Source organism: Hipposideros armiger, unplaced genomic scaffold (assembly GCF_001890085.2).
Source record: "Hipposideros armiger isolate ML-2016 unplaced genomic scaffold, ASM189008v1 scaffold_16, whole genome shotgun sequence".
Taxonomy (NCBI): domain Eukaryota; kingdom Metazoa; phylum Chordata; class Mammalia; order Chiroptera; family Hipposideridae; genus Hipposideros; species Hipposideros armiger.
In genome coordinates this window covers 956,186-982,929 of record NW_017731366.1, presented here as the reverse complement: position 1 = coordinate 982,929, position 26,744 = coordinate 956,186, and the positions used below count along the sequence as shown (strand labels likewise).

The window sequence follows — 26,744 nt, the reverse complement described above, 5'->3', positions numbered from 1 at the left end:
TGAAGAACAAAACGACAGCAACTTGTCTGTTCCCCTTTCCCCAATTCCCCAGCACTGTTCCCATCCCCCCAATTCCCCAATAAAAAAAAAATCTTTAAAAAAAAAAAAAAGAGAGAGAATTATAAAAGATGACACGTGCAGGATCTGTTGAAGAATGTCAGAATCCAGGAACAGAAAGGTAGGCAAAGAGCCAAATCAATGTCAGGAAAAGTGAGTTACTGGTGTTTTCAACCCAAATGGTCATCACATCCTAAACATACTTGCTAAGTACACAGCTGTTCAAGCCAATAAATATGGTAAACCAAATGCTAAAAAATATACAACCACAAGTCTATTTTCCAATTCTTTTCCTATTTCTCCCTCCTTTCATCTCCATTTAATCTCTTCAGCAGCAGGCATTATGGTGCTTATTTAGGTCTTTGCCAAATACTACATATGTTGTGATTAGCAAATAAATCCCAGCTTTACATATAGGACAATAAAATTTTAAATGCTTATTGTCAAATGTTTACTTAAACTGTAGATTTATTTCTCACAGATAGCATTTGTTAATAGTAGTAATAGAGAAAAGTTGTAATCAGCACTAGTGACGGCCAAAAATCTTCATGATTAGAATCAAGTTCTTATCTCTAACAAGTAAAGACTATTGATGATTTAGAGGAGTTTGAAAGTAAATTCAGAGTAGGTCAGATTTAACCTTGGAAAGGCTATTAGAACAGTTTTAAGAAGTAATTCTAGTCCATAGGTACCATGCTTTAAAATGACCTGCATCTAAAGTATAAGCATTGAAACATAATTTATTAGTACAAACATATATTTTAAAGATCACAAAAAATGTAAGCAATTGTTAACAGTTGTCAACTCCAAAGAATAGGACTTCACTAGTTTCACTATCTACTCAATATTTAAACAATAGGGAAATTTATACATAGAAGTTATATATATCTACTTACTTGGAAAAGTTAGAAAATATATGAAGAACAAGAAAAAGTAGATTTTCTGGAATTTTCTATATTCACCTATCTTGTACAAGAGGTGTGCTGTGTGTATGTATGGACAGATAGTGGAGGAGAAAATATATGCATACATACATAAATCGCCCAAGATGTGTTACTACTGTATGGCTATATCACTGTACTAGCATATGGCTTCCAGTTCCTCTTCTACCTTTAACTAACACTATCTTAAGCAAATTACCATGTTTTGGGACATTAATTCCATCATCTGTAAAGTAAGGGGTTTTCAACAGATCTTTTATACCTCAAAAAAACTGTTATCAATTTTATTAACTTCAAAAAACGTCAAAGATATACTTGCCATTTGTACAAGTTACTACGCATGGCAATAATTTCTATGCTAAGAATCCTAAAAAAGCCATAGCTCAAAATTGTAAACAATAAAGAGCTATTTTGTGGCTCTGGTACAGTTGCTTAGTGTTTTCACATTTTGCACTTTTTGCTTTAAATTGTGTGTGTGTGTGTGTGTGTGTGTGTGTGTGTGTGTGTTATGTGTTTGTTGTTGGTGATAAGGCACCTATTAGGGAAAGAAAAATGGTGAAGAAGTGACCACAGGTTTGGTGAAACACACATAACCTTCTTAGAGATGGGAAATGCTGCCAAGGTAAACTTTCAGAATCACTTATAGTAAGTTATTAAGAACAATGCACAGAGAAATCTGCTATACTAAACAAATACGTATTTAAGTTTTATATGAGCAAAAGGGAAGGCACTCCCTTCCCTTTTAGAATGAACAGATTATATGGAATTGCTCAAATGCTGGCAAGAGTGATCATTTCTCTTCAAACATTTTGAGTACTTCACAGAAGAAATAAAATTTCAGTAAATGACTGAAGGACAGGTTGACGTAAACTGAACACATGGGAAAGACATTGGGAAAATTCAGAGAACAAGAAACAAAATGAGATTCAACCACTTAAGACAGTAGAATCCAAGCTTTACACCACTGCTACAGAAATGACTTCTCTGCTTATTTTATGCATTTTCAGATGAGAAAAATTATTTTTTCCATTTATAAAAACAGTAAAATTAAAATAAAATAGGAAAAGCAAGTGAGATTAAGGGATGTTTTCCCCATATGATATATGAACATAATTCAAATTCATGCTTTTGTTAAAGAGAAATCGAAACAAATAGCATAAGAATTTCAACTGGAAAGGAAAGCAGTCATTTAAACCACCTCATTTTATAAAGAAAGGAACTGAGGCCTAGTGACTTCCCCAATAGGAAGGTTCAGATAATCCAGCCCCAGTACAATGTTCTTTATACTACACTACCTTTTCATCTTAGGTCTACTTCTGCTATATATCTCTTCAGATAAACTACGGTACTTTTCGTTCTTTTTATTTATTTTCAATATATTCTTTAATTTTTTGTGTGTGAACTTATAAACAAAGACTTCAATATTGGGAATAGAAAAATCTTCATTACAAGGCAAATTACTGAAATGCTTCACTAAAGCGCCATTTAAAAAGCATAATTTGGGCCGGCTGAGTGGCACGTTGGTTAAGAGTTGGCTTGGGACACCAGCTCTGAGCAGCAGGGCCCTGGTTCAGATCTCACATGAGGGTCAGTGGCACTGTGCCCTCTACAGCAAGAATGGTGAACAACAGCTCGACCTGCAGCTGGGCTGCTGTGAGTCGCTGGCAATGACGTAGGCTGCAGCCCCTGCTGCAGAGGGCTGCCATGAGTGGCCGGCAGCCAGTGTGAGCAGTCAAGAGCTGCCGTGAGCGGCCATTCAATGGCCAGCGAGCAACTGCCTCACCCGGGAAAAGCGCAATGATAATACCAACATGGGCCAGTGAAGCGACGTCCTCCACAAATAGATTGAAGAACAAAAGGACAGCATCTTGTCTGTTCCCCCTCCCTGATTCCCCAACGCTGTTCCCCTCAACCATTCCCCAATTAAAAAAAAAAATCTTTAAAAAAAGCATAATTCTAGTTATGCTTACCTCTAAACAGATGTGTACATCTACATATAAAGCTATTCTTTCACCCAACAAATGTTTACTGTCCACCTACTATGTCCCATGAACTGTTCTCGGTGCTAAGGATACAGCAGGGAACAAAAGAACAAAATCCCTGCCTTCGTGGAACCTCCATTTTAGTATAGAGACAATAAAACTAAAATATATAGTATGTTAGATAGGGATACATATTGGAGAGAAAACTATAAAGTCGAGAAAGGGAATATTTTTAAGATCACCTTGAAGGAGATGAGCAAGCAAGCAAGCCATGTGGATATTTGGCAGAAAGTATTCAAGGTGGAGGGATTAGTAAGTAAAAAGAGCTGAGACATAAGAGAAAAGTAAGGAGTCCAAGGGTGACAGAAATGCACTGAACAAAGAAGAATAAGAAATGAATGGCAATGGTAAGAGTCTGGCATTTATTCTTAGTGACACAGAAAGCCACTGGTGGGTGTTGAGCAAAGGAGACATATTCTGACTTAAAATAGAATCATTCTAGCTGCTGTGTTGGCAACACAAGATAACTGTAGTAATCCAGTTAAGACAGAATAGCTTGGACCAGAGTGATAGCAGGGATCATGAGAGTGGATTCTGGATATATTTTGAAGGTTGAGTCTACAAATTTGTTAATGGACTGGACAGTACTGTGAAAGAGAGGAGACGATGATGACTTGAAGGTTTTTGGCCCAAGCAACTGAAAGATGAAACTACCACTTACTGAGATGGAGCAGAGTGAATGATTAGCAACTCTGGGGAATATCACTTTTGAACATGTTAATATGCTTATAATGAAGTCAAAATGAGATGTCAAGTAGTCCATTGAATCTAGAGTGCATGGAAGAAGTTAGGACTAAAGATACCAATTTAGAAAGTTGGCAGTATATAAATAGTATTGAAAACCAGGTGACTTGATGAGATTACCTATGGTGTGAGCATAACCTTAAGCACTCTAAAATGAAAAGGCAGGCAATGAAGAAGGAACAGTCAGTGAGATAGAAGACAATAGGAATGTGTGCAAATCTGGGATGAAGAAAAAAGTTATTTTTGGGCCAGTAGAGTGGCTCAGTTGGTTAAGAGCTCGCTCAAGAGATTGAGCTCTGAGCAACAGCAGTTCAATGCCCGGCCCAAGATGAGCTGCCACTGAGCTGCCAAAAGGTGGCAGGATGGTTCAGCTAAAAAAAAAAAAAAAAAGTTATTTTTCAAGGAAGCACAATTAACTATGTCAAATGGTACTGATGTGCCAAATTAGACTGGGATTGAGAACCATTAGCTTACTGAATATACATTTATAAAGTATTTTAATATGTCTAATCATCAGAGAAACAAAGGTTCCAATATTTTCCCCCATCTACTATAAATTCTGGTCTGTGTCTGTCACCATTTATTCCCATCTCAAGACACTTAATAATCTGAAAAATACTACTCAAGACTTAACAGCTTCTAACCCACCTCTCATTTACTGTGCTATAGTACTGTACTTGAATTAGGTACAGAAAAGTGAGCTCTGGTATCTATAAAACATGAAGATTTTTCCAAATAAAAACTAAACCCACTCTCTAGCCCTTCCTTGTTTTCTTAAGCCATGCTGCAGGCAGATTCCCATTTTTAACCAGATCATAGTATTTCTGGGGCAACACTGATTAAATTTGTGTAAATTAGCCATAATGGTTCCCCTCTACTGATGCAGTCAATGAAGTAGACTCTACTTTAACATATATGCTCCCAAATTAACCACTCCTACAATAATGAATTTAAATAAAAAAACTGTTTTCAACCATGAAATATGTCAAATATACAAAAAACTACAGAAAATCATGTTAATAAATATCACTCTTTTGTCATATTTGCTTTATTTTTTAAATAAAAATTTAAGTGTTAGAGATATTGTAAAAATCTCACTCCAACCTCAACCTTCTCCTCTCCCTTCCCCTTTATTTTTTTCCCCTGAAGCAACCATTTAAAAAAAATTTTGTTTAATTCTTACAGGTGTTTTTAACGTATATCAACACATCTATAATAGTTTTATACATTTAAGATTTTTACATGAATAATATAATGCCATACATATCCCTTTTAAAAATAAACTTCTATTTTTTAAAAAAAGCAGTTTTAAGTTCACAGTAAAACTGAACACAAAGTACAGTTCCCACATACTCCTTACCTCTTCCCTACTAACATCCCACACCAGGGTGGTACATTTATCACAACTGATAAACTTATACTGACACATCATTATCACCCATAGTCCACAGTTCACATTAGAGTACATTCTGTGAGTTTTGACAAATTCACCATTATAATATACAGATTACTTTCACAGTCCTAAAATAATCCTCTGTACTCTGCCTATAACCCCTGGGAACCACTGCTCTTTTACTTTCACCTCTATAGTTTTGCCTTTTCCAGAATGTTATATACATTCATACAGTAAGTAGTCTTTTTTTTTTTTTTTTAAGCTGAGCCATCCTGCTACCTATTGGTAGCTTAGCGGCTGCTCAGCTCGGGCTGGCATCGAACCGCTGTTGCTCAGNGCTGCTCAGCTCGGGCTGGCATCGAACCGCTGTTGCTCAGAGCTCAAACTCTTGAGCGAGCTCTTAACCAACTGAGCCACTCGGCCGGCCCCAGTAAGTAGTCTTTTTGATTGGCTTCTTTCTCTTAATATATATTTAAGATTCTCCCATGTTTTTTTCATGGCTTGATATCTCATTTCTTAAGCTGAATAATATTCCATTATCTTAATTATACAGTTTGTTTATCCATTAATCTACTGATGAGCATTTTGGTTGCTTCCAAGATTGAGCAATTATGAATAAAGCAGTTCTGTGTGGACATAAACTTTCCATTCATTTGCATAAATGCCAAAAAGTGCTTAATAGATTATATGGTAGGGGTGTGTTCAGTTTTGTAAGAAACCACCAGACTGTCTTCCACAGTGGCTGTACTATTTTGTATTTCCATCTGCAATGAATGAGTGTTCCTATTGTTTCACATTCTCACTGGCATTTGGTGTTGTCAGGTTAGTTTTTTGCCCCCTTTTCTTTCTTTTAAGTTGTGGTAAAATACACATAACCTAATTTACCATCTTAACTATTTTAAATGTACAGTTCAGTGGTGCCAAGTACATTTACACTGTTGTGCATCCAATCTACAAAAATCTTTTCATCTTGAAAACCTGAAGCTCTATCTATACCCATTAAACAACTCCCTATTTTCCCCTTTTCTTCAGCAATCATCAAGCTACTTTCTGTTTCTATGAATTTCACTCTTCTAGCTACCCAATATAAGTAGAATCATACAGTATTTGCTTTCTTTGGCTTAGCATTATATCCTTAATGTTAATCTATGTTGTAACATGTACCAGAATTTCCTTCCTACTTAAGTCAGAAGAACAATATTCCATTTTATGTATATACCACATTTTGTTTGTTCATTCACACATCAAAGGACTCTTGGGTGGGTTCCATTTTTTGCCTATTGTAAATAATACTGGTATGAACGTAAGAGTACAAATGTCTCTTTGAGTCCCCTTCAATTCTTTTGTATATATACCCAGAAGTGGAACTGCTGTATCATATAGTAATGCTATTTTTAATTTTTTGAGGACCCACCATACTGTTTTCCATAGTGGCTGCATCATTTTACATTCTCACCAACAGTACACAAGTGTATCAATTTATGCACATCTTCACCAATACTTGTTATTTACCTTATTTTTTTTTGTTTTAGTAGTTAGCCTAATGGGTGTCAGGTGGTATCTCATTGTGGTTTTGATCTGCAATTCCTTAGTGATTCATGATGTTAAGCATCTTCTCATATGCTTGTTGGCTATCTGTATATTTCCCGTGGAGAAATGTTTATTCAAATCCTTTGCCCATTTTTAAATAGGGTTGCTTGTTTTTGTTGTTGTTGAGTTGTAGAAGTTCTTTATGTATTCTGGATTTTGCCACATAGCAGATTTGCAAATATTTTCTCCAATTCCATTGGCTGCCTTTTCACTATGTTGACTGGGTCCTTTATTGCAGTTTTAAAGTTTGATGTAATCCAAATTTATTTATCCTTACCTATGCCTTTGGTGTCATCACTGACAAATCCAATGTCATGAAGCTTTCTTTTAGGAGTTTGTTTTATATCTTACATTTAGGTCCTTGATCCATTTTGAGTTAATTATTATACATGGTGTTAGGTAAGGGTCCAACTTCATTCTTTTGCTTGTAGGTATCAAATTTTCCCAGCAACATTTGTTGAGAAGACTGTCCTTTTCCCATTAAATGAATGGTCTTAGCACCCTTGTTAAAAATCATTTGAACATATATGCAAGGGTTTATTTCTGGGCCCCCTATTGTATTCCATTGGTCTGTATGTCTGACTTTATGCCAGTACCACACTGTTTTGATTATTGTAGCTTTGTAGTAAGTTTTAAAATTGGGAAGTGTGAGACCTCCAACTTTCTCGTTTTCCAAAACTGTTTTAACTATTCAGGGTCCCCTGAAATTCCATATGAATTTTAGGATGGGTTTTGCATTAAATCTGCAGATCACTTTGGGTAGCACTGACATTTAACAGTAAGTTTCCAATCCATTAACTGAGGATGTCTTAACATTTGTGTTCTTTCATTCAGCAATGTTTTGCAGTTTTCAGCATAAGTCTTTCACTTTGTTGCTTAGGTTTATTCCTATTTTATTCCTTTGATGCTATTGTAAACTGATTTGTTCCTCCATTTCCTTTTCAAGTTGTTCTTCATTGGTGTATATTGATTTTATGTCCTGCAACTTTGCTGGATCATTTATTACTTCTAAAAGGTTTTGTGTGTGTGGGGGGGGGGGCGAACTTTAGGGTTTTCCACACATAAGATCATGCCATCTGCAAACAGATAACTTTACTTCCTTTTTTCCAATTTGGATGTCTTTTATTTTTCTTGCCTACTGCTCTGGTGAGGACTTTTAGAACTATGTGGAACAGATCTGGTAAAAGCAAGCATCCTTGTATTGTTCCTGATCTAACATGAAAAGTTTTCAGTCTTTCACTCCTATGTCTGCTGGGGCTTTTCATATTTGGTCTTTACTATGTTGAGGTAGTTTCCTTCTATTCTTAGTTTGTTGAGTGTTTTTATCATGAAAGTGTGAATTTTGTCACATGCTTTTTCTGTATTGAGATCATGTGGTTTTGTCCTTTGTTAATGTGGTATATTAACACTGATTAATTTTCAAATGTTGAACCACCTTTGCATTCCAGAAATAATTCCCACTTGATCATGGTGTATAATCCTTTTACTACACTGTTCAATTCAGTTTGTTAATATTTTGTTGAGAATTTTTACAACTCTATTCATCAGCGATATCGGTCTGCAGTTTTCTTGTATAGTGTCTTTGTCTGGCTTTAGTACCAGGGTAATGCTGGCCTCATAGAATGAGTGTGCAAATGTTTCCTTGTCTTCAGTTTTTTTGAAGAGTGTGAGAGGGATTGGTGTTAATTCTTCTTTAAATGTTTGGTAGAATTTATCAGTGAAGGCATCTGGTCCTGGGGATTTTTTTTTGTTGGGAGATTTTTAATCACTGATTCAATCTCCTTACTAGTTAGAGCTCTGTTTAGATTTTCTATTTCTTTATTATTCAGTCTTGGTAGGTTATGTGTTTCTAGGAGTTTATCCATTTCATCTAGGTTATCTGATTTGTTAGTGTATAAGTCATACAAATCTTTTTTCAATATTTTCTCTATAAAACACGACAATTAAAAATATTATCTTACATGAAGGAATGCCAAAATGTGAGTACAAAAGTACTCTAAAAGTTCAATAAAAGGAATAATCAATTATGTGTTGGTGTGATGAAGGAAAACCTAACTGAAGCCTTGATGCTTAAATTTGAGCTGGAGATAAGAAATGGCAAGGTAAAGGGAAGACTAGAAAGTAGGGGTCAAATAAAAGCAAAGATAGAAAAGCAGAACTGAATGGTAAAGGTGAGGTGGTTCACTTGCTTGAAGTGGGAGAAGAGTCTAAGACGAAGTTATATAGATGGGGGAATTACAAATTAAAAAGGTAAGAATCAATCTGGTCAGGTACAGGCATACCCCATATTACTGCACTTCGAAGACATTGTGTTTTTATCAACATAAAGGCAAAACCCTTCACCAGCAAGAGTACAACTTGTTGAAGGATCAGATGATGTTTAGCATTTTTTAGCAACAAAGTTATTTCTTTTGTACCCTAGTGGTTCTCACCTGGGGTGATTTTGCCACTCAGGAGACATTTGGCAATTTCTGGAGACAATTTTGGTTGTTACAACTGGATGTGGGGTGGGGAAGAGTGTACTGGCATCTAATGGGCAGAGGCAAGGAATGCTAATAAATATCCTAAAGTTCCCCAAAGAATTACTTGGTCCAAAGTTTCATGGTTGAGAAACATTGCTGTAATTTATTATGAGCTATTCTCATGAGAACCCAAATTAAGTTCAAATATATTAGAAAAAATGTACAAAGAAAAAGGAAATATTCCAAAAGATTAAAAGCAGTAAGATTACGGCATATTATTTTACTTTTTCCATTTTTCTAAAAAATTTCTATAATTACCATACAATTACCATTTCAAAAGTAAAAAATAAACTTAGAAAATTTGATTTAGTCACTAATTGTAATCAGAGTACATTCTGATTATTTCATTATTTTTTAATTGGTGAATTGGGGGAGGGGAACAGTGTTGAGGAATTGGGGAGAAGGACCAGCCAAGTTGTTGTTCTTCAATATTAGCTGTGGAGGGTGCCAGTTGCCATCTGGCTTCCGGTCGGCAGCTCGTGGCCTCCAAGCTCAAGGTGCTGTGTTCAATCTTAGTTGCGGATGGGCGTAGTCACCACCCCATGTGGGAGTCGAACGTGGCGGCCTTGTTAAGAGCTCACGTTCTATCTACTGAGCCATCTGGGCGGCAGCTCAGCTCAAGGTGCTGAGTTCAGTCTTAGTTGCGGGTGGGCGTAGCCACCATCCCATGCACGAGTCAAAACCCGGCTGCCTTGTTAAGAGTGCCACCTTATCCACTGAGGCATCCGGGTGGCAGCTCAGCTCAAGGTGCCCAGTTCAGTCATAGTTACGGACAGGCGTAGCCCACCATCGAACAGGCAGTCTTGTTGTTAGGAGCACGTGCTCTCACCAGCTGGGTCATCCTGCCACCTAGCGGCAGCTGAGCTCGGGCGCTGCATCACTGGCCCATGTGTGAATCGAACCAGCGGCCCTGATGCTCAGAGCTTGCGCTTTTTAGTTAACTCTTAACCAACTGTGTCACTCAGCTGGCCCCAATTTTTTTGTTTTAAGTTTCATTTAACTCCCTCAAGTATTTACTTCAGTGCCACTAGCATGCCAGACTCTGTGATAAGAATTAAGAGTAGGGCGCTGGCCGAGAGGTGCATTGGTTAAGAGCTGGCTTGGGATGCCAGAGGACCCCGGTTCAGATCCCACATATGAGGGCCAGTGACACTGCCCTCTTCAGCTAAGATGCTGAACAACAGCTCAACCTGGAGCTGTTGCCGTTGAGTCGCTGGCGACGGTGTAGGCTGCAGCCCCTGTTGCAGTGGGTTGCCATGGGCTACCGTGTGTAGCCAGCAGCCGCTGTGAGCGGCCGTCCAGAAGCCGGCGACTGATCTGCCTCGCCAGGGAAGAGAGCAATGATGGTGCCTCCTTGAGCCAGTGAAGCAACGTCCTCCACAACTAGACTGAAGAACAAAAGTATAGCAACTTGTCTGCTCCCCTTCCCCCAATTCCCCAGCTCTGTTCCCATCCCCTAATTCCCCAATAAAACTCTTAAAAAAAAAAAAAGAATTAAGAGTAGAGTGGTGTACAAAATAAACAAGGCCCAAAGTCTCAGGCAACTTACAGTCTGATGGGAGAAGTTAACAAGTAAGTACACTAACAAATTATGTTCGGTGTTAAGACAAACAACAGGGGGTTTCAATTAGCTTGTTCAGTGATGGCTTAACTGAATGATATTGAAGATTCAAAGGATGAGGAAATAACCAGACAGGGGAAAGAAAGAGGATGAAAGTAAGAAGGGAGGGAGGGCATTTTGACAGTCAGAGAAGCATGTATCGAACGACCTGAAAGGGAGAGGGCTATTGATGTGTTAGAGGAATTAAAAGAAGATGAGTGAAAGTATAGTAACTAAGGGAGATAATAAATTTAGAGAGAGAGGGAGGATTAATAGATAGGAACCAGATTTGGCAAGGCCTTGAAGGTCTTAGTAAGGAGTTTCAAAGCTAAATGTGGGGGAAGCTGCTAAAGCAGAGAAGGGTGATTTTAATTTACTTTATTTTTATTTTTTTAAAGAACCATGCTGGTTATTTTATGAATTACAAAAGAGCAATAGCAGAAATCAGGCAACCACTGTGCAGATCAGATAATAATGAGGTAATGATTTTCCCCCGACTTTAACAGTGAGCACAAAGTTAACAGAAAAGATGGGCCGGGACCGGCTGAGTAGCTCAGTTGGTTAAGAGCTCGCTCAAGAGGTTGAGCTCTGAGCAATAGCGGTTCGAGTCCCGGCCCAAGCTGAGCAGCCGCTGAGTTGCCAACAGGTGGCAGGATGGCTCAGTTACAAAAAAAAAAAAAAAAAAAGATGGGCCAGCCAAGTGGCATGTTGGTTAAGAGCTGGCTTGGGACGCCAAAGCGCCCCGGTTTGGATCCCATATATGAGGGCCAGTGACACTGCCCTCCACAGCTAAGATGCTGAACAACAGCTCGACCTGGAGATGGGCTGCCATGAGTCACCAGTGACGGTGTAGGCTGTAGCCCCTGCTGCAGTGGGTTGCCATGGGCTACCATGTGTAGCCAGCAGCCGCTGTGAGCGGCCAGCAGCCGCAGTGAGCGGCTGTCCAGAAGCCGGCAACTGATCTGCCTCGCCCGGGAAGAGTGCAATGATGGTGCCGACTTGGGCCAGTGAAGCAATGTCCTCCACAACTAGACTGAAGAACAAAAGGACAGCAACTTGTCTGTTCCTCTTCTCCCAACTCACCAGTGCTGTTCCCATCCCCCCCCCCAAAAATCTTAAAAAAAAAAAAGTTAACAGAAAAGAATAGTGTGATATTAACTAAATAATGTAATACAACCTTATCTAAGAGAAACTTCTCATTCCAGGGATGCTGCAGAAATAGGCAAAGGATGTTCCTTATCATGTGACCCCCCCCATCCCCCCAAACCACAACTGACTGATGGTGAGGGTTGAAGGGGAAAGCCAATCCAGAAGAAGGCCCACAATAAAAACAATCTACTTCAGTTTGGGCTGAGCTCAATCAAATTCTCTCAGTAATTGAACACAAATATAAAGACTAAGACAGTAGTTGGAAAAATAAAACAGTAGCTAGAGACTGACACAGCAGTACAGTGAAGATCCATGAATCCCAACCAAGAGGACACACTCCTACCTGAAGTATCTTGTATAATGTGAGAATTGGTTCCTTAATTTTCCAACACCCTACCCTTATCTGATTTATCTGAGTAACGGTGTTCCTTGCATTTGTAAAATCTTCATCAAAACAAGTACCCACTATGGTGGGATTTTAATTTTACAGAAATTGAAGCCAATATAATTATTAAGCTGTCCTAATGGCATGTAGTTAATTAGATACAATTCTAGGTCTTCAAAAAACCAAGCTTTTCTGCAAATCTCAAGAGAAGAGTTACTGGACACCAAATACTTAGGATGTCCTTTCCCTTCAAATTTGAGGTATATTACTTATTGTAAATTTGAGTTTAGGAAAGAAAGATAAGGGATCTACTCCAACACTAGCTCACAGTGGTTGAATATCCCCACGGTCAGTTCAGAGCAGGGATCTGAGAAACTCTGACCTGTCAGGATGTAAACGCCATGAGAATAGGAATTTGGCATATGTTATTCACTGCTTACAACAGAATCTTGGATACAGAAGCTGAACAAATGATTTCAATATAGGGAAAGGTAAACAGAGAAGTCAGTAAAAAAGAGCTGCCAGGAGTTCACCTATGACCCTTTGGTAGTGGCAAGTTGTCACAGTCCCTACTTGTTTCTCTTCATTAAGCTTTGCATTTTTTTTAAACATACAGCTTTATTGATATAATTCACACACCATACAATTCGCCCATTTAAAATGTACAATTCTGTAATTTTTAGTACTTCAGAAAGTTGTGCATCAATCATCACTATCTAATTCCAGATTATTTTCTTCATCACAAAAACCCCCATACCCATTAGCAGTCATTCCCCACTTCCCCCTTGTCGCAGGCCTGGCAACCATTAATCTGCTTTCCACCTCTAGATTTACCTATCCTGGACATTACATATAAATGGAATGATAAAATATGTGATCTTTTGTGAGTGGCTTTTTTTCAGGTAGCATGTTTTCAAGATTCATCCATGTTGTAGCATGTAGCAGTACTTCATTCTTTTTTATGGCAGAATAACAGTCCATTATAGAGATGCACTACATTTTGTATATCCATTCATCAGTTGCTGAACATTTGGGTTGTTTCCATGTTTTGGCTATTATGGATAATGCTAGTATGAACATTCACATACAAGTTTTTGTGCAGAAATTTTTTTCAATTCTCTTGGGTTTATACCTAGGAGGAGAACTGCTGAGTCACATGTCTACTATTAAAGTTTTTGTGGTTATGTCAAATTGTATTCCAAAGTGGCTGCACCACTGGACATTCTCATAGGCCATGTAGGAGGATTCTACTTTCTCCATGCCCTCACCAACACTTTTACTGCCTTTTTGTTTATAGCTATCCTAGTAGGTGTGAAGTGGTATCTCATGGTTTGAGCTACATCTGAGCTACCTAATGATTAATGATGTTGATCATATTTTTATTTGTTTACTGGTCCTAAATAAGCTTTTTCATCACTTAAAGATAATGCTGTTTTAAAGCTGGAGAAAAGGGAACAATTATTCATGACATTGAGAGGAAAAATATGAATACTCTGAAATAAAATGAGAAAAAAGCTGATTAACAATTAACTCAATTCTACAGATATACGTGCAATGAACATCTCCATTATTAAAAGGCAAAATATGGAACCATTCTACATCTGTATTGGATGGTGGTGCTTTATAATTTTGCCTTCAATAGGGATTTTCTTCTTTCTTCTTACTCTAAGAGGCTCCTCATTCTTTTGGCAAACCTGGTTTAAGTGGAGGTACTAACACCCTTCCCAATCTACAACACACATGTGTGCACACAGAGCACACAGAGACAGCCAGCCGGTCACACAGCACATGACCTTGTGCTAGCCAATCACAGAACCATATTCCTCTTCCCACAGTGATTAATTCAGGTATAAGCATGCGATCAAATCTTGACTGATCAGAGTCCTCCCTAGACTTTCAGTAGGACTCTCATAATTAATGCCAGCTGTGGTCCTGGACTTAGCTGGTTATAAGAACCAGATTCCCCCATTATGCTTCAACTAATTCGAGCTGGCAGTTCTGTTCTCTAAAATAAAAATAGAATATATATATATATATATATATATATATATATATATATATATATATATATCAGCTCTTTCAGCCTAAAGCTATCAGACCTAACTTTCCATATAGAAAAAGAGTTTATGGTGTTCTTAAAGCCACTATTCTAAAGGAAGCCAGAAAATACTGGGTTTCATATTTACTAAAGAACCAAGAATGATATAACAATTATTTGAAAATCTTAAATAAAAATCTTTGCTTGTTTTTCTGGACTAGCAATAGCTGGGGCAAGTGGCTAATGAGGTCCAGGGTAAACAGGTAGGATGAGTGGTAAAACAGGATGGGATCATTTAATACAACCAAGTAGAGACTACTTACTTGTAGGGCTTTCAGGATACAACTACTATAACTAAGTAAATTTATGTAACACCTACTTTAAGGAACCACAGACATGCTATAAAATCTAAAACAAGTATTAAGAGTAGATACTGGGCAACTAAAGTTTACACTGAAGAACAGAAAATTGAGATAGACACATTTTAATAATAGAAAGCAAATCATATTCTATTGCCAAATTATGAAACACCACATTAACTTAGGATATTTGTTCATAAAAATTTAATGAAATTCCAGGTTTGCCAAAATACAACCATTATTGAACATGTAATTTTTGCTAATCTTGTATTACCAGCAAATGTCTATGACCTTAAGTCATACTGGGTTTCATACTTACTAAATTTTCATTATGGGTACTAAATAGTGAGAATTAAAGCAATTTCTGGTTAAATCTACAATCTTGTGGAAAAAGTTATAAGATCTACAAAAAATATTTATTAACCTACTTACAACACAGGATTAGAAAAATGAAGTCAGAAACTAGTAATTTTGAAACAATCTGGTTGAAGCACACAGGAGAAAAGTAGTAGGCTTTCACTTGCGTGCTAATGAAGGGAAAAGGTAGCCTTCCCCAATTCATGTGATGTGATTTGATTATGGTGCACATTGATACAAAAGGAATTGCAAACAAAACGTTATTCTGCCAGGGAACACAGGGGGTTATCGGGATGTAATGTATGATAAAGCAAGTTGGTAGAAATAAAAGAGTCTCCTTTCATTCTGCATGTACTATATGCCAGGAACTGTTAAGCATTTAAATGGTTCAGAGATTAGGTTAACTTCCACAACTATTACATGGACAAACCAGGGTTCAAATCCAAATGTAAACGACTCCATAGTATTGTGGTAGTATAAAGCCTTAAGAGTCTTTATTAATTAAAAGTGACAGTCACTTGTAACAGAAGCAACAATACTAAACAAAGACAGTGGTTCTCAAATTGTGGTCAATTGTGGGGACACTGAGACCCTTTTAGAGGGTCGACAAGGTCAAAACTATTTTCACAATATTACTACTAATACTTTATTGTGTTAACATTTTCATTGCAATGCAATACAGTGGGTAAAACTGGTGCTTTAGCATGAATTAAATTTAGCACTGTCACTAAGCTGTATTAGTAGTCATTGTATTTCAGTTTTTTTTTTTAAAAGGCAAGCTCACTTAGGAATGTCCTTGATGAAAAACTACCTTTTCTTTCTAAAATTGTCATAAAATAGGAATTACACATAAACCACTTTGCAGCATACCCACTTCTGCAGTAGGATTACTGCAGGAAAAAGTATTTGTGCGACTGTGTGCGCTGTGAACTGCACTAGCCACCTTTGTTCATGGAACATCATTTTTACTTGAAAGAACGACTGAGAGACGAATCATGGTATTCAGAAAGTGTCTGGTGGATGTTTTCACAAAAGTGCACGAAGTGAGTTTATGGCTTCAAAGAAAAAACTCACAGTATTTTCTGCTAATGATAAATTTGAGCTTTCAAGTGAAAATAAGAATTTCAGAAAACTTGTATCCACCATTGTGAGCTTGACAGTTTCCCAATATTTAAGATTTTTCTGATGAACTATGTGGTGACACTAATTGTGAATTTTCACTGTATATTAAAATGTGTTAGCATTTTTGGGAAGATCTATGTAAACTTAGTGAGCTAATATTTTCCAAATGACCAATACATGATGTTACAAAATCAGGCATGGGTAAAAGATACATTTCAAGTACAGACAGACCAAAGAATTTCAATGTAACAGAGTAAGAAAAGTTCACTGATGTAGCTTCAGATCCCACATTGCAACTAACCTTTAAGAAATCTCAAAGTAAAGTCTATACTGTTTACACTATTATGACATATTACCTTCCTTTAACTTCTCTCAGCCTTAATACAGATCTCAAAGTTGACTAAAAGGTTATATGTAAAAGCACCTAGCATAGTCCATGGGTAACAGGTACTCAGTGTTTCCTTTTTTTTCTCTGATTTTTAGAAATTGTGTATCATTTGTGGGCCTTAAACTCTAAAAGAACACAATCCATGTACTATACTTTGCATTTAGGTTTACTACCTCAAAGACAGGGCTGGGGAAGTACCCTTTTCCTGCAGTTAATACGAGAACAGTATTTATATTGGCACCTACTAAATAAGGACAATACTATGTACCATATTTCCCCATGTATAAGACACTCCCATGTACAAGACGCACCTTAATTTTGGGGCCCGAAATTTGGAAAAAAAGTATTACATAAAGTTATTGAACTCAAGTTTTATTCGTCATAAAATTCATACAACTCCTTATCATTTACGGGAAATGCAAGTAAAAAAATCTACAACCACTATATAAGACACACCCAGTTTTTAGACCCCAAATTTTTCGAAAGAGTGCGTCTTATACATGGGGAAATACGGTACATGCTTAAAATAACCTTATTTCAGACGTTTTCAAAGCTTTGGGGCTCAAGGCCTGTTGATCTGTGGAGTTATAGTATCAAAGAATAATTTCCATAAATTATCTTAAAAGGCTATTTAAACATTCCTCTCCTTTTCAACTGCCTACTGTGTGAAGCTGGATATTCTCCATATACTTAACCAAAACAGTATATCAAAAAAGACTGAACTGAGAATAGGTGAGAATCCAGCACTCTTCTCTTGAGCCAAATATTAAAAAGACTGAAGAAAAAAAAAAAAAAGGGTAAACATGGCCATTCTTCTCCCCCAATTTTTTGGGTTTTGAAAAATAAGTCATTTTTCATTAGAAATTTATGTTTATATAAAAGCTTTATTGTTATTTTAATACGAGTTAATATTTTTTAAATTCTTAGTTTTAATTTCTAAAATGGTAAATATTGGTAGAAATCCACAAACCATGCTCTTTGAGGGTCCTTAATTTTCAACAGAATCAACAGGCCTTGAGCCCCAAAGCTTTGAAAACTTCTGAAATAAGGCCATTACAAGCATGTACATAGTATTGTCCTTATTTAGTAGGTGCCAATATTAATATTGTTCTCATATTAACTGTAGGAAAAGGGAGTCTTCCCCAGCCCTGTCTTTTAATAAACTTAAATGGAAAGTATAGTACATGGATTGTGTTTTCTAGAGTTTAAAGCCCACAAACGATACACAATTTCTAAAAATCTCTCTGGAAAAAAAAAAAAGGAAACACTAAGTACCTATTACCCCATGGACTATGCTAAGTGCTTTTACATATAACCTTTTAGTCAACTTTGAGATCTGTATTAAGGCTGAGAGAAGTTAAAGGAAGGTAATATGTCACAGTATAAACAGACTTTAGTTTGACACACCTGAGTTAAAATCATTCCCTTGAATGTTACGCTATTAAGTCTCTTAACTCTATTTCAGAGTTTTTCTTCTATAAGAAGAAAATGAGAATACAATTAAAAGCACATATAGGTGGTACTCAAAAAGTTAGTTCCCTTCCACCTACTTCTCCTCTGTTCCAAAATTAAACCAGTGAGTACCAAAATCATAATTCAAGGATAGATTTGACAACAAGCTCTCATTGATTTTTGGCCTTCCGTAGATGAACGCTGCTCCAGTAAACATTTAAAAATATTTTAAGGACCCAACAATCACTATCAGGTATTAGGGATGGATGTTTAAAAACTACCTACACATTTTTTCTAAAGTAGTTTCATTCTTTTCTAAATCACTCCTACAACTCTTCCCAACCTTATATATTCATTTGACTATGAAAAACAAAGACATCTTGATGTCTCTTAGAAAATTACCAATGAAGCAATTCTGAATTTGGTTACCTTGTAAACCAGGAAAGCTGACAGGAAGCACAAAAACAGTTAATTCCCAACTATACTTCTATCAAATATTTCATATGGTCACATGCTTGGACTATTATATGAAAAATTAGACAGCAGTTATTTTAAGTATAGTAAATATGTTCCAAGATTTGTGATGAGAGAGGTCAGTCTCTAAAAGTTAACAAGACTTAATAGCTTAACAATGCTTTTTACTCTGTACAGTTTAACAAATCACCAAAGCCATTTCTAAACAACAAAACAGCTATGACACTTTTTTTTAACAGTTGATCAATTTATTTAACTCTTACCAACAAAGCAACTTTTTAAGTTAAAGCTGACTTGATATTTTATGTTGTGTGAACAACCACAAGTTTCCATTTATGTAGTATTTTAACATTCTTTTATTTTCAGGGTAAGTTTTTTTCCTTAAAGTTGTATTTATATAAGATCTAATTATTCCTCTAATACAACTTATGTTCTATTCAAACCTGGATACTCTTAGAATTTTTATAAAAATTATGCAGGTTTATTAGAAAGTCCACTAAAGAATTACCCCTCTACTTTTAAAACATACACTAGATGAGCTTACTTTGCTTTACTTTGACAAATTTTTTTATTTGAAGTTTGGTCACTTCCTTTTCCTGTGGTGTATTGTTTGTACCCTCTCTATGGTTACTATTTTCAGACTAATAATGATGACCCTCTACCACACTGCATGAAAGAAGCAAAGCATTGAATATCATCTGACACTTCCTGTAAATTATTTTAAATGGATACTGAAATATGCCTCCTTTGATGCTTTTGTCTTTCAAGGAGTTAGCATGACCACATTTTGGAGGAGCCTGAATGGTAGAATAAGATATAGGAGTTAATATCAGATTAGAAGCTATGAATCAGTTAACATTTAGAAATTATGACTTCAGAAGGATCACTAATTCCCTGTGCCCAAACTGCCCTTCAATGAGCAATGACAATGCTACATTAAAAACTTCCCCATTAATTGTAAGTTCAATTTAAGTTATATACACAGAAAAACAAAGAGCCAACTGAAATAAAAAAGTTACACTGAATCCTATTAAATCTCTCTCCTCACCCCAAACAGAAATATAGAAGGTGATAAAACACTCAGAGAATTGCTAGGCATCTTCCTAACATTAACCTGTTAATCTACACAACACTCATGAAGCAGATGTCAAGTACCTCTTGTTTTAACCGAGGAAAGAGGTTAAGTCTGATTCTTCCAAGGTCACCAAGTTGGAGACGACAGTAAACTAAACTCTAGGGCTCTGTACTCTTCATAATTTCAAATCAAACAATGTTAGATCAAACCAAAGAATGTTACAATTACCTCACTCTATATACTATCCTCCATATCTATGCTGTCCAATAAAGTAACCACTAGTCACATGTAGCTGTTAAAGCTCATGAAACATAGCTAGTTCGAACTGAAACATGCAAACCCAATTTTGAAGACATAGTATGAAAAGAATATAAAACATTACATTAATTTTTTACATTGATTACATGGTATTTTGGAAATACTGGATAAGCTAAAATTCATTAGATAGCACCAGTCCATAGACATTTCCAAAGACCTCCAAATGAAACACATGTCATCACAACGAAATAAAAAAGCAGTTATTTTCTTAGAATTTGTTGTAGTACAACATAGTAACCATATTTGGGGATGGGGGGAGAATAGGCATACCGTATTTGCCGGCGTATAAGAGGACTCAGCGTATAAGACGACCCCCTAACATTTCCACTCAAAATACAGTTTGTTATATGGTCGGCTGTGTGCGATTTTGCGAGTGTGGTAAAATCGCATAACAGCCGAGCATACACCCAGCAGCGCTGCTGATGCCTGAACGGTATGTGGAATGAAGTGGGCGGGCATCGGGAGGCCACTATGGCATGGGGCAAGCACTATGGGCAGTCTATCTGAAGTGTACCTGGCGTATAAGACGACCCCCCACTTGGAGGCATATTTTTCAGGGCCAAAAAATCGTCTTATACGCCGGCAAATACGGTAAGTGTCTTGAGGGACATAGGTATATACATAATTAATAAATAACAAAATAGGCCATTTTAGTGTTCTCTAAGAATAAAAGATGTTTCCATCTCAAATACAGGGATGTGAGACTTGGAGTAAGTCACAAGTAAGGAGAAAGTATGACTTTCCATTAGTCACCTATCATTTGCTTATGTGGAAAGGTGAAAATATTTCTATTCCTAATGTACACAAAGGATTATCAAAGTAGGCCAAGAATGCCCATAAGGCACTATGAACTTCTCAAACAAAAAACAAAAAACCCCCCAAAACCTGCCTAACGTGTATTTATAGTTATTTTTTGAAATCACATATCATAATATTGTTCTAATATAGAGTCAGTACTTAATCTTATTTTGACTAAAGTCATAAGAGATACACAGGAAAGGGGAACATCAATTTAAAAAATAAGGATTGCTTTAGAAAAGTTTGGCAATCTCACAAAAGGTTACACATAAAGTTACCATGTGATCCAGTAATTCCATTTCTAAGTACACAACCAAAGAGAAATGAAAACATAGGTACATGTAAAAATGTGTATATCAATTTCCCTAGCAGCATTTGCATAATAACTAAAAAGGGTAAACAATGCAAATGTTTATCAACTGATGAATGGATAAACAAAATGTGGTACAGCCATACAGTGGAATATTATTCAGCCATAAAAATGGAGGCCTGATCCAATCTTCTTACATGTGTGAACCTTAAAAACATGATGCTACCTAAAAGAAGCCAGGTACAAAAGGTCACATTGTATAACTCGAATTATATAAAATGTCCAGAATGGGCAAATCTAAACAGAGTGATTGGGAAATGGAGAGTGACTGCTAATAAGTTTGGGTTTCTTTTCAGGATGATGAAAATGTTCTAAGATTGATTGTACTGGTGGCTGCACAACTGTGTGAAAATGTCAAAAACCACTTTAAATGGGTGAATTATATGGTATGAAAATTACGTCTTAATAAATCTATAGAAAAAATGCAGCTAGAAATGAAGGAGGGAAAGGATTGGAAGGACTTGTCAAGCACCTAGTTGCTACTTTTCTGGATTTTGTAACTTTGTGGTATATACACACACACACACACACACACACACACACACACACACACACACACACATATATACTTTTAAGTTTTGTCATTTGTGATTTTTTTTCTCATTTTAAATATTCATATTAGTAAAAAAGTTTGTCACATCATTACACAACTAGGTCAACTTACAGAAAATCATAAATTGTACATTTAAATGGTGATTTCCAAGGCATAACTCATCTTTGTTGAATTCAACAAAGATGTTAAATTTTTTTAATTAAAAAAAGGGGGATCACAGGATAATGTCTCATGTTAACTTTAAAACAGTCAGAGAATTAACAACCCAGTTCCAGCCACTTAATAGTCTCTCAAACTACGACCCACTAAGACAGCACAAACTACCTTAGAGATTAAATGGCTTTGTGGGCTGCCCAAAAAATAGTTACTATCTCAGTCAAGCAAATGCTCAAAGTTCAGAAACAGGTGATGGAAATTTGAAGATCTCAGTTATAAAAAAAACTACAGAAGGATACATAAAAAACACTTGACCATTTTCTCTTAAAAGCTAAACTCTTGTTTCAGATGCAAAGTGGATTTAAAACATTTACCTAGACTCTTAAACCTGAAGGGAAGACGTCTTCTATCAAAAATCTGTGGGGTATGTGTGTGTGTGTGTTTACCCACACACCTTATGTAGCCTAAGCACCTCCGGAGCAGCTAGCTGTCTATACGGTAATGAAGGTTTTTTTTCCACCCTTTTAAAACAAAACGCGATGGTGCCATTTCCTAGCCCACCCCATCCCCCATTACCACCACCAGCAGGTGGAGGGAAAGGATACCGTAGACTAGAGGATGACAACTTTGTATAACCCTTTGGACTTTATATGTAAGAATGCAGCTGGTGGTCTCTCAGAAGGGGGTAAAGAAATTTGTGAACAAGCTGAAATAAGGGGCACCCTTTGCCTGGAAGAGGGCACACCGCGAGCCACATCTTGAATCAGCTATATCCACAGTAAAACACAGGCCGCAGGAAGGCACTGTTAGCATCGCGAGGATGGCCTCTCACGCCGGGGGTGTTTTTTCAACGAAGTTGACTCCTGTAGTTTGGATATCGGGGGGAGGCAGGGTAAAGCGGGAGTCGGGAAGACCAGAAAAAATACCTTTAAGTAGAGATGCCTTCAGCCTCGCTGAGGAAGTTCCGAGCCCCACTCAGTCGCCACACGTTCGCCCCTCCCCACCTCCCACCGCACTCCTTCCCCGCGGCGCCAGACGCCGGTGCCGGAGCGAGAGCCGGAACCTCCGCCGCTGCCGGGGTGGGGGCCGCAGCGGGGCCGGGCAGCGCGGCAGACGCACGCTTCCTCCGCACTCGCCGCGCCCGGCCTCCGCCGCGCGGCCCGGCCCCTCGCACCCGCGCCGGACCGGCTCCGCAGAGCAGGCCTAGGCCGCGCTGGCCGTACTCCGGAACCTCGCTCCCCGGCGGAGGCGGATCAGGCCCGACACAAACTTCCCGGAGCATTAGCGAAGGCGTCACGGACGGGCCGGCCCCCAGCGCCATTCCCCCGCGGCCCGGCGGCGGCTCCCGCCCCTACTCCCCACACTCGAAGTCCCGGCGGAGATCCGCCCGAGGTCCATGGCCCCCAGCCCTCAGGCGCCCGCGAGTTTACCTCCAAGTCGCGGCCTTTGTTCTTGAAATTCTTGAGCCGTTGGTTGTCCAGTTTCTCGTTGTCCGCCATGGCCGGGCCGGTGACTCCTTCCCCCGCCCGGGCCCCGCGGGATCCGCCCCAACCACCACGCCGCACCGACACTCCCAGGAACCGGGCCGCCGCCTGAGCTGCTATGCTCGCCGCGCCGCCGCTTCCTTCCTCCTCTCACCTGCCTCTGCCGCGGCCTTCTCCTCCTCTCCCCGCCTGTCCCACCCCCCGCCCTAACCCGAACGCGACCGCAGCTCCAGCAAAGACAACCGCGGGGCCGGGCGGCGGCAACAGCGGCGGAATGTGCTGCCGGCTAAGAGGGGGAGGCAGCCTCGGTCTGAGAGCCCCGGCGCCATAGCCACACCCATCGCCGCCAGCCCAGCTCGCCGATTGGCCAACCAGGCTCGGCCAATCAGAGAGAGCGATGGAGAGCGGGGGCGGAAGAGCGAAAGAAAAGGGAAAGCGAGCGGCGCTGGGAAAAAGGGGTTAGAGACCCGGAAGGCTGGGAGCGCTGGAGTGCGGCGGGGACAGAACAGGATAGGGAGGGGCCACGTGCCTCCGGAGCTAGGGGGAGGAAGCGAAAAAGAATTAGGTTTGAGGAGAGGTGGGAAGGGGAAGGAGAAGGCAGGGAACGACTTCGTTTACTCTAGTTGTAGGGGCCACTCCAGACATTTGGGGTCCAGGATGGAAGCTTGAACTACGTTCTTTGCTTCTCAAGTGCGCCCTCTCAGCCAGAGCATTACTTGGGCGCTCCGCTGTCTTTGCTAAAGAAGTGGGAGCTGCCCCTCGGTTCCATCCCGGGTCGGGATATCCCCTTGTCCCCACCTAGCCCCACCTAGCTCCGTTCCTTGGCGGGGAGTCCCCTGGCTGGGGTGACTTGCGTTCGGGAGGCTCAGCAGAGAGCACGAGGAAACCGTGGGTGGAAAAGGAAAAGGACACATTAGACAAATCTGATTCAACCCTTCTGACCAAGTCCCCGCAACAGGTAGGAACTTGGGAAGCGGTGATGATCCTGTGAAGATACCACCTCCTAAGTGTTTCGTCCTAGAAAGTTAAAGAAGCTACTTGGCCGCAAAATACTAAATTCTGTAAGGCGGGGACTGTGGCACCTGACACAGTCATGTATTGCAGTCTTTAACTCTGTTGAGAAAGGAAGTGAATTCCAAGGATAAACATCTTTACCAGGAATATTATTGCCAGAAGCAGAAATAAGACAAGCTACAAAACGTATCCAGGTATTTCAGAAAAGGGAGAAATAAAAATTTAAAATATATTTAATAGCACCTCAAATGTGCAGGAAAATAGGAAGTTGTTAGCAGCAACTGAGATCGGAAGGTTGTGTGTGTGTGTTTGTGTGTGTGTATAGAAGCTTTGGATGTGTTTAAATTTGGTGAGGTAGGGGAAGAAGTCCCTAATTCAAACTACTTTGGAAACTTTTACTCCTCGTCCCCTTCCCTCTCACTTCCTTACTGGTATATTTTTTGAGTAGAACAATATGCAAAGATAAGACGTTTAAAATGGGAATAACATCTTTAAAGTCCTCAATATTTTGTATACTTTGAACTGCCTAGGCAAACAGAAGCTGTACCTGGAAATATTTCATGTTGAAGATTAACAAGTGTAAATTCAGTGTTCATTTTAAATTTAAATGATGAAATTCATTATAAATCTTTATAACCCAAAGAATTATTTAATTGATGTAACATAGCACACGGGAGCACTGATTTTTCCAAATGTGTTTAGAATAAGAAAATTCAGTTGAAAATCTGGAATATGTTTGTGTTTTCCACCAACATGGATTTTTGTCATGAGCAGAATTCAAGAAAACAAGTTACTGGTGAATTCCCACCCTATAATTGGAAGTTTTCTTCTCTTACATGCATGTATAGATGAATATTTTGTACTTTTTGGAATAAGTTCCATGATAGCTCTCATGATAAAGGTTATGAAGTTGTCTGCCTACCATTGTATGTCTTCATGTCTCCCAGCTACAACTGATTGTCTCTGATGATTAAACAACTGGAGGTTCTCTGCAGAATACTCCTAAAAGAAGGTGTGATCACAGTTACCCACTGAGAAAGATGCAATACAAACAAAATAACCACAACTTGTAATCCCAGTGTTGTTTTTATTTGTTTAATGTCTGTCTAAGGTCTTCCTTCCTCTCTAGACAATAAGCTCTCTGAAGGACCGTACGGTATATGTTTCGTTCTCTATATACCCAGCGCCTAGTAGTACCTGGCACATTATTTGCTCTCAGTGACTATTTGTCAAATGCAAGACCTGAATCCAAGCTACTTTTTCTTTTTTTTTTAAATTGGGGAATTGGGGGATGGGAACAGTGCTGGGGAATTGGGAGAAGGGGAACAGTCAAGTTGCTGTCGTTTTGTTCTTCAGTCTAGTTGTGGAGGACGTTGCTTCACTGGCCCAAGTTGGCACCATCATTGCACTCTTCCTGGGAGAGGCACATCAGTCGCCGGCTTCTGGACAGCCGCTCATGGTGGCTGCTGGCTGCTCACGCTGGCTGCTGGCTACACACAGTAGCCCATGGCAACCCACTGCAGCAGGGGCTGCAGCCTACGCCATCACCTGCGACTCACAGCAGCCCAGCTCCAGGTTGAGCTGTTGTTCAGCATCTTAGCTGCGAAGGGCAGTGTCACTGGCCTTCATATGTGGGATCCGAACCGGGGCCCTCTGGCGTCCCAAGCCAGTTCTTAACCATCGTGCCACTCGGCCTGCCCTCCAAGCTACTTTGAGTGCATGTTCCATACGTTTAAAAACAAGCTAACACTTCTTGATTAAAAATGTGGATTGAGTTATTGCTTCTAATTTACACTAGGTTCCTTCTAAAAATTCTTAATTTGGTATCATGCTCATTCCAGAGTACTCCATTTCAGGGAGTAGATCAGACATGGGTTTCAGGAAAAGCCCCCCTACATGTTTAAAAGTAGTCATGACATACTGCTAAAATGAACAATTTCCTTAATTATAATGCTTAGGTAGTCTGCTGGCCTAAATTTTTCATTTGAAATGATCACTGTCCATTGCCATCCAGTTTCCATGTTTAGTATCTGTGCTCCCAGTTGTTCCCAGATAGGAGATACATAATTTATCAGAGGGCTAACGAAGTTCTTCTGGCAGTTGGTAATAGCTCTAAATGTGGATTGGTAACCTAATTGGCAATATATGGTAGCTCTAGCTGTAGTTAGGAGATTTAAGAAATTTAACTTGCTGAACTAAGAAAGTAGTAAAATGCAGCCATCAATACCATCAATAGTCTATTTTAACGTAGACTATTTCACAAATCTTTTTTGTGTTGAAATATAGTTATAACCAAACACTATAAAACCTATACAGGCATTCCTTGGAGATATTGTGGATTTGGTTCCAGACTACTGTAATGA

At 38.8% G+C, this 26,744-nt stretch overlaps 2 protein-coding genes across 4 annotated transcripts in view; one reads left to right on the top strand and one right to left on the bottom strand.

Annotated features, from left to right (window-relative positions):
- The window catches only part of KPNA4 (karyopherin subunit alpha 4), a 58,805-nt gene extending 35,117 nt beyond the window's left edge, over positions 1 to 23,688 (bottom strand). Inside the window, exons 1-2 of one of the 3 annotated variants that reach the window (XM_019626839.1) lie at positions 9,847 to 9,851; positions 7,422 to 7,427 (exon numbers count right to left, since the gene is read on the bottom strand). Coding sequence is in view for 1 of the 3 variants with exons in the window: in XM_019626832.1 (XP_019482377.1) it covers positions 23,314 to 23,382 (69 nt within the window). In the remaining 2 variants the exon portion in view is untranslated. Of the gene's footprint in view, positions 1 to 7,421; positions 7,428 to 9,846; positions 9,852 to 22,809; positions 22,857 to 23,313 lie in introns of those variants that run through there. The other 2 variants (XM_019626832.1, XM_019626848.1) reach the window with 2 other exon arrangements.
- Positions 23,689 to 23,782: 94 nt separating this feature from the next.
- Positions 23,783 to 26,744, top strand: part of ARL14 (ARF like GTPase 14) — a 94,664-nt gene continuing 91,702 nt past the window's right edge. The window contains exon 1 of the mRNA XM_019626931.1: positions 23,783 to 24,325. The gene's annotated coding sequence lies outside the window, so the exon portion shown is untranslated. The remainder of the gene's footprint in view (positions 24,326 to 26,744) is intronic.